Here is an 11,345-nt window from a genome sequence, read left to right as displayed (position 1 = left end):
TCATCCGAGTGGGGGAGAGACCTGAAAGGTGGCCTGCGGGGACACTGTGACCTGGTCACCCACAGTGACGGCCACATTTCCTACCTCCCTGTCACCTCGGGTTACTGCCACACCAAGCTTGCGGCCTCGCCCTCGGCCTGCACTGCTGTCTTCAGGAAGGTGCTGCCATCTTAGCCCAGGGACGATGCCAAGGTCAACAGTACCGAGGCATCCCACCCAATTCCAGGCAAGGCGATGGCCGTAATTACCTCCAGTAACCCGCAGCCCCTCTCCCCAGGCCCTGTTCCCACGCGATCGTTGGCTAAACGAGGAGACCGGCCCCGGTGCAGACCAGCAGCACCCGGAGGCCAAGGGGGAGTGCGCATCCCCTTTTCTGCAGCTTTGGACTGTACAAAATAAAAGTAAGGGTTTTTCTTAATAGGGCAAAAAAACCGCGACTCGAGGGTCTCGGGGTCTTCCCCAGTGCGGCAAGTTTATGAGGGCCGGACTCTTGTCAATGGAGTCCCGAGTGCGACCCTCTCTGAAGTCAGGAGACACCAGAACTTTGCCCAGGACCAGTGCAGGCGGGGCACAGGGGTGAAGGGTGCTCTCGGGGGAAACACGCGGCACGGCACACTGCACAGTGCGAAGGCACACGCTCCCCCCAGCCTGCGCGGGGCGGCCAGCCCATCTCCAAGGAAGGTTTCTTTCAGGCCCGACACTGGGAAGTGAATTTTAGTACAAAGAGATGAATCAACAACGGGGAAGTGTCATTTCAGGGCCAAGGGACACCTTCAGCTCCTTTTCTACCAGTCCTTTCAATGTGTTGAAACTTTCTCAGTTTCTCTTTTCTTTTTAAAAAGGTCAAACTTTACATTAATTCTAGCCCAGTTGGGGATTAGTGATAACCAATTCCCACTGAAATCATGCAGAGATGGTAAGTGGGGTTTACTTTCTCTGGAAATGAACTTCCACTTACCTGATTATTTCTTCTACAATGAACGGGTAAATGACCCCCAGAGCTGAGAAACGTGAACTACTCCAGTTTTTCAGACCACTTACCTTCATTCCCATTTCCACCAGCAGCAGAGAGGACAGCTCGGAGAATGGCCTCAGCTGAGCTAATGGCCCTGCGTCTGCGGGGCCCGCCCTCGGTCTCATGTATGATGTACCGGCCCCGCTGCCAAACGGTCTTATATAACACGCTTTCTTTTTCTTTTTTGAGAGGTTTTTGCTATAGGGCGCGTGCGCTCGCCAGACAGACAGTGAGAGACAGAGAAACAGAAAGAGAGAAATCACCCCCCAGGTGCATGGCCACACTGCAATCCCTTCTCCTCCATTCTCCTCTTGGGATCTTGGGCACACACACACACGCACCTCGTGTGGGTTTCAAGCCACCGGGTTTGGGACTCGAACTGTGGTCGACTACGTGGGAGTCCAGCAACATAGCCATTACACTAACTGTTGGTCCCCTTTTTCTTTTTTTAAAGAGGTTTTTGTTATAGAGTGCGCACCAGAGAGACAGAGACAGAGAGACAGAAAGCGAGAAATCACCCCCCAGGTGCATGGCCACACTGCAATCCCTTCTCCTCCATTCTCCTCTTGGGATCTTGTGCACGCACTCACACGCGCCCGGCGTGAGTTAAAGCCACCGGGTCCAGGACTCGAACCGTGGTCAGCTACATGGGAGTCCAGCGACATAGCCATTACGCTAACTGCTGGTCCCTAGATAACACTTTCAACTGACCCTGGACCAAGAACGAAACCCGGCCACCGGTGAACATGCAGCAGCCCCCGTTTCTGAACAGCAGCATGTAACAGAAGGGCTGGTAGTTATGGCTGTTGGACAGTACTTTGACATAGCTCAAAAGCCATGCTTAAACGTCTGATTCATCTGTAGCAATATCCTTAACCTACAGAAAAGCCATTAACGGCCAACACGACAGACAGGGAACCCTGGCAGGAACTAAGTAGGAAACATCTTGGTAGCATTTAGGCAGTTGGGAATTACACGGGGGAAATATTTTCCAGGCAACAATGCATTATACCAGGAAATATTTCCTGAATATAACCGGGAACTAAAAGCTTTAAAGTATTTGTGAAGCAGGAAAGGGAAATGGTGCATGTGCTGCTCACCTCGAGGTGAGGAGCAACACTCGGTCCACGCACACTCTGGGAGGATGCCTCACTGCACATCAGGGGGAAGGATGGAGGTGTCTCTGAGCCCCCTTCCTTTGCTGAGCTAGAGAAAGCCCGACTTCAGGTCCCTTGCAACTGGTTCCCATTTCTGTTTTTATAGCAGGTGGTGAGTAAAACATGGCTTTTCTAAACGTGGCTGCTTTGATTAGGAATGGAAACGGCCTGACTGTTCACCTTCTGAGGGAATTTGAGGCTGCACCGTGGGCTCCGGGCCTGTGTCAGGGGGTGCCCACACCACCTAGGAGAGTTCGTGCAGGTCCACTCACACCCAGATGCACGTGGGCGGTATTCCCCGTGCTCCCTGGCTGGCGTGGCATGTGCCTTGTCCCTGAAGTCCGCTGGCTCGGAGGCCCAGGCAGCTGCCTTCCAGTGGCCAGGTCAGCCTGGCCCTCGCCGAGGTCCATTTATGTTGATCGCCAGCTGCCAGAGGTGTTTGATTGGCTAGGGAGAGAGGAGAGCAGAACAGGCCAGGAGGAGGAAGGAGAACAAAGAGCAGTGCCTGCCCTTCGTAAATCCTGTGTGCCAAACGTCGCCCTGCTCCTTTTTCTTTTTTTTTTTTTTTAAGAGTTTTTTCCTAGAGGGCACATGCACTCGCCAGAAACAGAGAGAGACAGAAAGCGAGAAATCACCCCCCAGGGAGGATGGCCATGCCGTAGTCCCTTCTCCTCCACTCTCCTCTCGGGATCTTGGGCACGCACACACGGCATGAGTTTAAGCCACCAGGTCTAGGACTCAAACCTCGATCGACTTCATGGGAGTTCAGCGACATAGCCATTACGCCAACTGCTGGTCCCCACCCTGCTCCTTTCTCCCCGGCAGCTTCGCCCATATGCAAACACCAGGTTTGGAGGAAGCAGAAGGTTTTGCAGTGCAAGGCTGAGATGGTTAGATCGCTTTTTGAGATGGTTAGATCGCTTTTTGAGAGACGATATTTACTGGCCTAAATGAGAAAAAATTCGGCTTTTCCCTGCCTATCTCTTTAGCTACTCTGGACATGGTACTGGCGAACACAGGTGCCTGGGTGCTCCCAAGCCCTGGAGAGGAGATCGGAGATGGGGGCTATTGTGCAGAATGCGCCAAGCGATGGCTCTGGCCACCTGGAACTGTCTGTAGGCCGAACCTCACCACTGATTTAAGATGAAGTACAATGCTTTTATTACACATCTAATTGTTAATGAGAGGAAATGCAATCAGCAGCTCCTTCCACACTCTACATGGAAGCACGGAGACTGCTGAGTCCAGGAAAGATGCAGCCATTGATGGAGCCCAGGAAACTTCTGCCTCCCCCCTCGGAGGGGGGAAGGAGAAGACAGAAGAGATGCAGATATGACGAGGGTATCATGTCCAAGGGTCCATGTCGCCACAGGGTCACGTGCAGCTCAAGCCTGGGTTTGGGATTTCAGCTCTCACGGGAGGTGCAGTCCCGGCTGCCCTGCTTCGTGCTGACTGCGGACGTGGGCTGCCTGCACCTTCTTCTCCGGGGAGCAGGGAGACAGGCAGTGGGGGGCTGGGGTCACGGGCAGGGACGAGAGAGAGGAACAGAAGGGGGAGGCGGGGGCCCGGATCTTCCAGGGTGTACATTCTCGTTTTCTTTTTCTTGCTGGTTAGAGGGCTCCGTCCCCCCTAAGCGTGGCAGGACAGGGCTGCCTGGCCAGGTCCCGGCGTCCCACAGTTCACAGGGAGACCTGGGTGCGTCTGTCTAGAAGCTACAGTCCCCGTGCCCTAGAAGTGGGTCTTCTCCCAATAGGGTACACAGGGAAACTAGTTCTGTCTGATGGGAAAGCAAAGATTCTGGCAAAACACTAAATATATTTATAAGTCATCTTTGTCTGAAACCAAATGGGGAAAAAATGGTGCAGAGGGGGAAGGAGGAAGGGGAGTGAGGTGAGGCTTAAAAGTTCCGATCATTCACGAAAGATAAAGACATCTTCTGATAGCAGCACTGAGCAGTCGGCCGCGGCGAGCAGGCGTCCGGGGGCGACCGCAGACCGACTGTGTCCCAACGGGAGTCTCCGCTCCTCGGCTAGTCCGGGAGGCCGGTGTGGTCTGTCACTCTGGTTGCTCGTCCTGGTACTGGCAGATCTGGTAAATACCGCAGCGTCAGTGGGTCCTGCGAGGAAGCAGAGCGGAGAGCCGTTAGCCCCTCTGCTGCTGTCTCTCCCGGGCTCGACTTGGCTGACAGAGGACAGAAAGGCTCTGGGGCCCCTCCTGACTCCTGCCTCTCCCAGCCATGCAGAGCCTGTCAGAGGCCACCGGCCCTACCGGGGACTCACACGGAGGGCAGGGCTCGCCGAGTGGGCAGCGCCGTGGTGCTCAGGTGGAGAGACTCCAAGGTCTCGGCCTGAGAGGGTGAGCGATGGGGGAGCACAAGTTTTCACCCCACCCTCAGATGGCAGGGCGGGCAGGATGGCTCAGGGCTCTGCCCGGGTGGCCATAAACACCGCAGTGCCCTGAGCAGACGCGCTCCTGGTGCCTTCAGGGAAGGTGAGCAGATGGCCTAGAGAGGGAGGCTGGGCCGGGGCTAAAGGCCGGCACCGAGGCGGAGCTGACCCCTGAGAAGAAAGTGCTGGCCAAACAAGGGAACTTGGATAAGAAAGAAAAGTCAGAAACAGACTCCTGGGGGACTGCGTTTTAGGGTGAGAAGAGGGAGACAAAAGAGAGAGCCAGGAAGAGGATTAAAAACTGGCCGTTGCCGCAGAAGTCTAAGGAAGAGAAGACTTTGGCAAAAGGTAGAGGCACACAGGGTCGGGTGATGACAATTAGTATTAATGACCACTGTTTACCCAGGGCTGCTCCTTTTTTTCCAAAAATACTTATTTTATTTAACTCTATTTATTTATGTATTTATTTAAATTTTTACAGAGAATGTTGTGTGTGTGAGAGAGAAAGAGAGAGAGAGAAAGCCTCCAGGTCGAGGACTTGAACTGCAGTCAGTCATGTGGGAGTGCAGTTCCCTCCCACTGTGCCACTTGCCGGCATTCTACCGAGGGCTTCTTACGTGCTAGGCCTGGTGCTGACCACTAGACTTTCCCACCCAGTGGCCCATGCAGCCCTCCTGAGACTCGGTGGGCAGTGCTCCCGCCCATGCCGCACTGGTCTTGGCTCTGGAGAGCTCCCTGCCCGACGTGGCTGAGCAGATGGCCTAGAGAGGGAGGCTGGGCCGGGGCTAAAGGCCGGCACCGAGGCGGAGCTGACCCCTGAGAAGAAAGTGCTGGCCAAACAAGGGAACTTGGATAAGAAAGAAAAGTCAGAAACAGACTCCTGGGGGACTGCGTTTTAGGGTGAGAAGAGGGAGACAAAAGAGAGAGCCAGGAAGAGGATTAAAAACTGGCCGTTGCCGCAGAAGTCTAAGGAAGAGAAGACTTTGGCAAAAGGTAGAGGCACACAGGGTCGGGTGATGACAATTAGTATTAATGACCACTGTTTACCCAGGGCTGCTCCTTTTTTTCCAAAAATACTTATTTTATTTAACTCTATTTATTTATGTATTTATTTAAATTTTTACAGAGAATGTTGTGTGTGTGAGAGAGAAAGAGAGAGAGAGAAAGCCTCCAGGTCGAGGACTTGAACTGCAGTCAGTCATGTGGGAGTGCAGTTCCCTCCCACTGTGCCACTTGCCGGCATTCTACCGAGGGCTTCTTACGTGCTAGGCCTGGTGCTGACCACTAGACTTTCCCACCCAGTGGCCCATGCAGCCCTCCTGAGACTCGGTGGGCAGTGCTCCCGCCCATGCCGCACTGGTCTTGGCTCTGGAGAGCTCCCTGCCCGACGTGGCTACGAGGTGAGACCGATGATGCGGGTCCTCTGTGAGGGCCAAAGGCCTGGGGGAGTGTGAGCGCCAACCACCCCCTCAGAACGACACTGCAAAACGGTGCTCAGAACTGCAGTGGACGTGAACTCCTGCCAGGGGAACCGAGGCAGGCGGCGGCAGCGTTCCTGAGAGCCAGCACAGGCTCGCGAGGGGATCAGAACCAGTTAGGGTACGGGTAGGAGCTGAGTCACACTGAAAATAAAACCTACGTATTTTAGGATCTTTCTCGGATTCAGATGGAGGGAGGAGACACAAGTGGAAGAATACAGAGTTTTGTGGACGTCAGGGTTTTTTAGAGGTCACGGATGGGTTTTTCTCTTTTTTGGACAGTGGGGATGAGGATAAAAACGCTATCTTTCAGAACCAAATGCCTGACACTAATGAGGCGCAGCTGAGAGATCTGGGTGGAATCCCAGGATTAATAGACGAGGGGATTAATAGACGATCTACTTAGTTCAAGAGATCTCTACTGCAGGAACTGTTTGATGCCACAGGATTTTAGGTAGTTTTCAAATTGCTTCAAATCCCATTTTATTTTCCTAACAATTTTACTAGGTAACGAGAGTGGGGCTGATCCGTTCTAGTGGACAGAGGACCCAGAACCATCCAGAGCTTGGGCTGCCTTGGTGAAAGGCATGGTCTGCTCGGGTGGCCAGCCCTGGCTCATGCCGTCCTCTTCCTGGGTTTTGTGGGGCCCCTTGAGGCTCCAGGACTGACACTGCGTCGCAGCCACCTCCCGGTTCCTACCTCCGAGCTACGTGGACAAGCCTCTTCCTACCTGGGCAAGTATGAGGTCAGCGCACGGGGATTTATCTGGAGACGTAGGTGTATGTCCGAGAAGGGGAGCGTGGGGGTTCCGCTTGGGCAGCTGGGTCGTTTAGGAAGTCCCAGATGAGGATTGTGTCATCATGGGAACTACTGACAATCTGGAATTCATCGAACTGGAGTCGGAAAACTCTTCCAGAATGTTCCTAAAGAAGCAGACACAAAGAGGGTAAGAATTTCAACTACTCATTTTAAGGACACAGACTCAGCCTGTCAAAGGAGTCTACGGAGGGGTACTTCTCTCGACCACTTAGCTGTTTCAGAAATACAGAGAGAGGGGCCAACAAATGGCATAGTGGTTACGTTGCTGGACTCTCACATGGCTGACCTCAGTTTGAGTCCTGGACCCAGTGGTCTGAAATTCACGCTGGGTGTGTGTGTGTCTAAGAACCTTGGAGAACGGAGAAGGGATTGTGACATGGCCATCCCGCCGAGGGCGATTTCTCACTTTCCTTCACTCTCTCTCTCTCTTTGGAAAGTACACGTGCCCTAAGGCAAAACAACAACAACAAAAAACCCTCTTAAAAAAAAAAAAATCCAGAGAGAAAGCTTCATTTGGCTAAGAGCAGGATAAAAATCACATACTGGGCAGCTGATTTCCGAAGTGAGCGTCTCTAGCCGAGACCCCCGTTACATAGCAAGCTGGCTTCTCACTGCTAGCTCCCTGTGGGGTACATTGGCTGAACGCATTCCTCAGTGACTCCTGACCTCCATGTCCCTCTGCATCTAAGTTCCTTCCATAACCAGAGACTGAGGGTGAGTGAACAATAAGCAGTATTGTTCTGCAGATGTTTCTCAACCTTACTTCCCCAACTTGTAAAAGTTTTTGTAGATTTTCATGGCCATGGTCAGTCGGCTTGCAGAGTTCATGAGAACCTATCTAACAGCTGGCTCTCCCGCGGGGTACACGGTTGCTCGGGCATGCCGCCAGCAGTACCCAGCACCCCATCAAGATGCAGAGTCTCCTAGAAAGCACTCTCGTGCCCCTTACAGGTGGTATCATCTTCCTTCCAGGGCTATCATCATTAATTCATTTTGTCTGTTCTTGAATTTCACAGAAGTACACTTAACGTACTGTGTGCTTTTGTGCCTGGCTTCTTTACTCAACACTGCATGCCTTATCTCTGTTATGGTACTTTTTTTTTTTTTAATTACTAGTTGATATTTCACTCTATGAATATATAACAATTCTCCCTTTGGTAGATAACATACAGACTGGTTATAGTTTTGGGCTGTTCTAAGTAAAACTGCTATAACATTTTTGGACATGCCTTCTGATGGGAATATGCACTCACTGGATCCTGCAGTAGACCTGCTGGCCCAGGGAGTATGCATGTTTAGTCGTCAGAAGTCAGGATGCATTTCTGCATAGAAAAATACGTCCTGACTTTTCCAACAACCCAATAGATGCAATGAAACAGTTCTTATAAGTTAAGCCAGGACCAGCAGATGGCATAATGGTTATGATGCTGGACTCCCACATAGATGACTGCAGTTCGAGTCCCAGATTTAAATCTTGCGCCGGGCGCGTGTGCGTGTGTGCCCAAAATCCCAAGAGAAGAATGAAAGAGAAGAGATTGTGGCATGGCCATTCCCTCTGGGGGGTGATTTCTCACTTGCTGGCTCTCCCATGTGCACACGTTCCCTGTAGCAAAAATCTCTCTAAAAACAAAACAAAACAAAAAAAGTTAAGCCACTTTACTCTCTCACTAGCAAAACATTAGCGTTCTGGTTCCTCGACTTTCACCAGCCGACACTGCCCATCTTCTCAGTGTAGCTATCTTAGGTTTGTAGTAGTCTCTGTTAGAGTTGTGTCTTTTCCCTTATGAACTTGAGGAAGTTGTCCTCTATACCTAGTTTGCTGACAGCTTCTATCATGAATGGATTTTATCAAATGCTTATTAATTTAATGATATAATCATGTAATTTTTCTTTTTTAGCTTGCTGATGTGATGAATTACATTAATTGATTTTGGATGAACCAGTCATGCACATCTAGGATAAATCCTACCTGGTCACACTGTACAACTTTTCATATATTGTTGGATTTGATTTGCTAAAGATTTTATAGAGAATTTTCTTTTAAATATAGGACCTCACCAGGACCAGCAGATGGTGAAGCAGTTATGTTGCTGGGCTCCCACAGGGCTGAGTGTGGTCCGAGTCACGGATCCAGTGGCTTGAAACTCACAATGGGCACATGTGCGTGCGTGCCCAAGATCCTGGGAGGAGAATGGAGTGTAGTGTGGGCATACATCCTGGGGAGGGAGTGATTTCTCATTTTCTGTATCTTTCTGTCTCTTCGGTGAGTGCACGCACCCTATAGCAAAAATCTCTAAAAAAAAGAGTTACTTCAAAGCTGGCCCCATGGCATAATGGGTTAAGAGCTGGATCCCACAGAGCTGTGGTTTGAATCACAGCCGCCAGCAGCTTGAACAACAAGCCAGGCACATGTGCATGCACACCCTGAATTGTGACAGTATGGAGAAATGGAGAATGAACTGCAGTATGATCACCTTGTCGGGGGCTGCAGGCTCGCTCTCAGGCAAGCACCCTCCCTCCACTGGCAATTGAAAATTTTACTACATTTTATTTACATACTACAACTTTATTTTTTTAAGGTTTTTGCCACAGGGCATGTGTGCTCTCTGGAGATAGACATGAGAGGGAAAGTGAGAAATCACCCTCCGAGATGGCCACAGCACAATCCCTCCTCCTCCATTTTCCTCCTGGGATCTGGGACACACACACGCCTGGCTTGAGTTTCAAGCCGCAAAGTCTGAGACTTGAACTTGGCTACGTGGGAGTCCAGTGCCTTAACTACTCCACCACTGGCTGCCCCCGGTACACTATTACCTTTATTTATTCAATCAAATCTAATTAATTTTGTTTATTATTACTATTATTTTGGTATGACTGAAGAGAGAGGGGGACAGTGAGAAAGCAAGCCACCAGGTCTGGGACATGAGCGGCCATTGACCATGTGGAGTCCAGCACCTCAACCACCATGTCACCTGCTGCTCCACACGAATACTTTCTTTTTTGGAGAGGTTTCTGCTATAGGGCGTGTGCGCTCGCCAGACAGACAGAGACAGACAGACAGAAAGTGAGAAATCACCCCCCACGGGGGATGGCCACGCCGCAATCCCTTCTCCTCCATTCTCCTCTCGGGATCTTGGGCACGCTCGCACATGCAGCTGGCGTGTGTTTAACCACCGAGTCCGAGACTTGAACCACAGTCGACTACATGGGAGTCCAGAGACATAGCCATTATGCCAACTGCTGGTCCCCACACTACTACTTTTTAAAAAAAATTTGCTGGAGCAACTGGAGGGGTGGGTAATGTGCTGGAACTCACATGGCTGGTCACAGTTCAAGTCCCAGACCTAGTGGCTTGAAAATCATGCTGGGCGCATGTGTGTGCATGCCCAAAACCCCAGGAGGAGATTGAGGAGATTGTGGTGTGGCCATCCCTGGGGGCGTGATTTGATTTCTCACTTTCCCTCTCACACTCTCTCCAGTCAGCACTTGTAGCACATGTGCCCTGTGGCAAAAACATATTTTTTTTTTTTTTTTTTTTGCCAGAGGGCCCAAGTGCTTGACAGAGAGAAAAAGAAACTGAGAAATCATCCGTGTGGGGAAGGGTAACAACCCCAATCCCTTTTCCACTCCTTCCTCCTTTGGAGATTTTGGGCGTACACCCACATGTGCCTGGCATGTTTCTCAAGCTGCTGGATCTAGGACTTGAACCACACGGTCAGCCATGTGGGATCCAGCTGTGTGCCGCCGCTGGTGGCCTGGCATGTCACTGCTTTTCTTTCTTTTTTTTTTTTTTGCTATAGGGCGCATGCGCTCCCCAGACAGACAGAAAGAGACAGAGAGACAGAAAGCGAGAAATCACCCCCCGGGGGGATGGCCACGCCGCAATCCCTTCTTCTCCATTCTCCTCTCGGGATCTTGGGCATGCACGCACATGCGCCCGGCGTGAGTTTAAGCTACCGGGTCCAGGACTCGAACAGCGGTCGACTACATGGGAGTCCAGCGACATAGCCATTACGCTAACTGCTGGTCCCTCACTGCTTTTCTTTTAAAGTTTGTTGTAGAGCTTGCGTACCTGGCTTGAGAGAGAGAAAGTGAGAAATCACCTCCCCAGGAGGATGACCATCTATTCTCCTCTAGGGGTTCTGTGCACACATGCATGTGTGCTCAGTGTGTTTTTTTGGGGGAAAAAATTATTTTTTTAAATTAAAAAAATTTTAAATGAATTAATTTCTGAAACTTTTAATAATTTACATTCATTCCCTAAGCATCGTCACATCACAAAAAAATGTGATTTCCCATCCAGAATATACTACGCAGTGGCATGTTATCGTCATATCGTCATGCATGTTATCGTCAATAATTTTCCATTTGTAGTTACTTATATATATATACATATATATATACATACATGTGTATATATATGTATATATATAAATTTTACCCCTATTTCTGACCCTAATGATATATCTGTATATATATATATATATAT

The 11,345-nt window shown here is 50.5% G+C and overlaps 1 protein-coding gene across 1 annotated transcript in view; it reads right to left on the bottom strand.

Moving 5' to 3' along the window:
• Window positions 1-3,309: 3,309 nt before the first annotated feature.
• Window positions 3,310-11,345, bottom strand: part of BTRC (beta-transducin repeat containing E3 ubiquitin protein ligase) — a 236,702-nt gene continuing 228,666 nt past the window's right edge. Inside the window, exons 14-15 of the mRNA XM_006166317.2 lie at window positions 6,768-6,960; window positions 3,310-4,288 (exon numbers count right to left, since the gene is read on the bottom strand). Of these exons, the coding sequence (XP_006166379.1) occupies window positions 6,799-6,960 (162 nt within the window). The 3' untranslated portion in view covers window positions 3,310-4,288; window positions 6,768-6,798. The remainder of the gene's footprint in view (window positions 4,289-6,767; window positions 6,961-11,345) is intronic.

Source organism: Tupaia chinensis, unplaced genomic scaffold (assembly GCF_000334495.1).
Source record: "Tupaia chinensis unplaced genomic scaffold, TupChi_1.0 Scaffold144255_1, whole genome shotgun sequence".
In the NCBI taxonomy this organism is placed as follows: domain Eukaryota; kingdom Metazoa; phylum Chordata; class Mammalia; order Scandentia; family Tupaiidae; genus Tupaia; species Tupaia belangeri.
The sequence above is the reverse complement of the archived record's forward strand: the minus strand, read 5'-3'. Positions and strand labels throughout refer to the sequence as shown.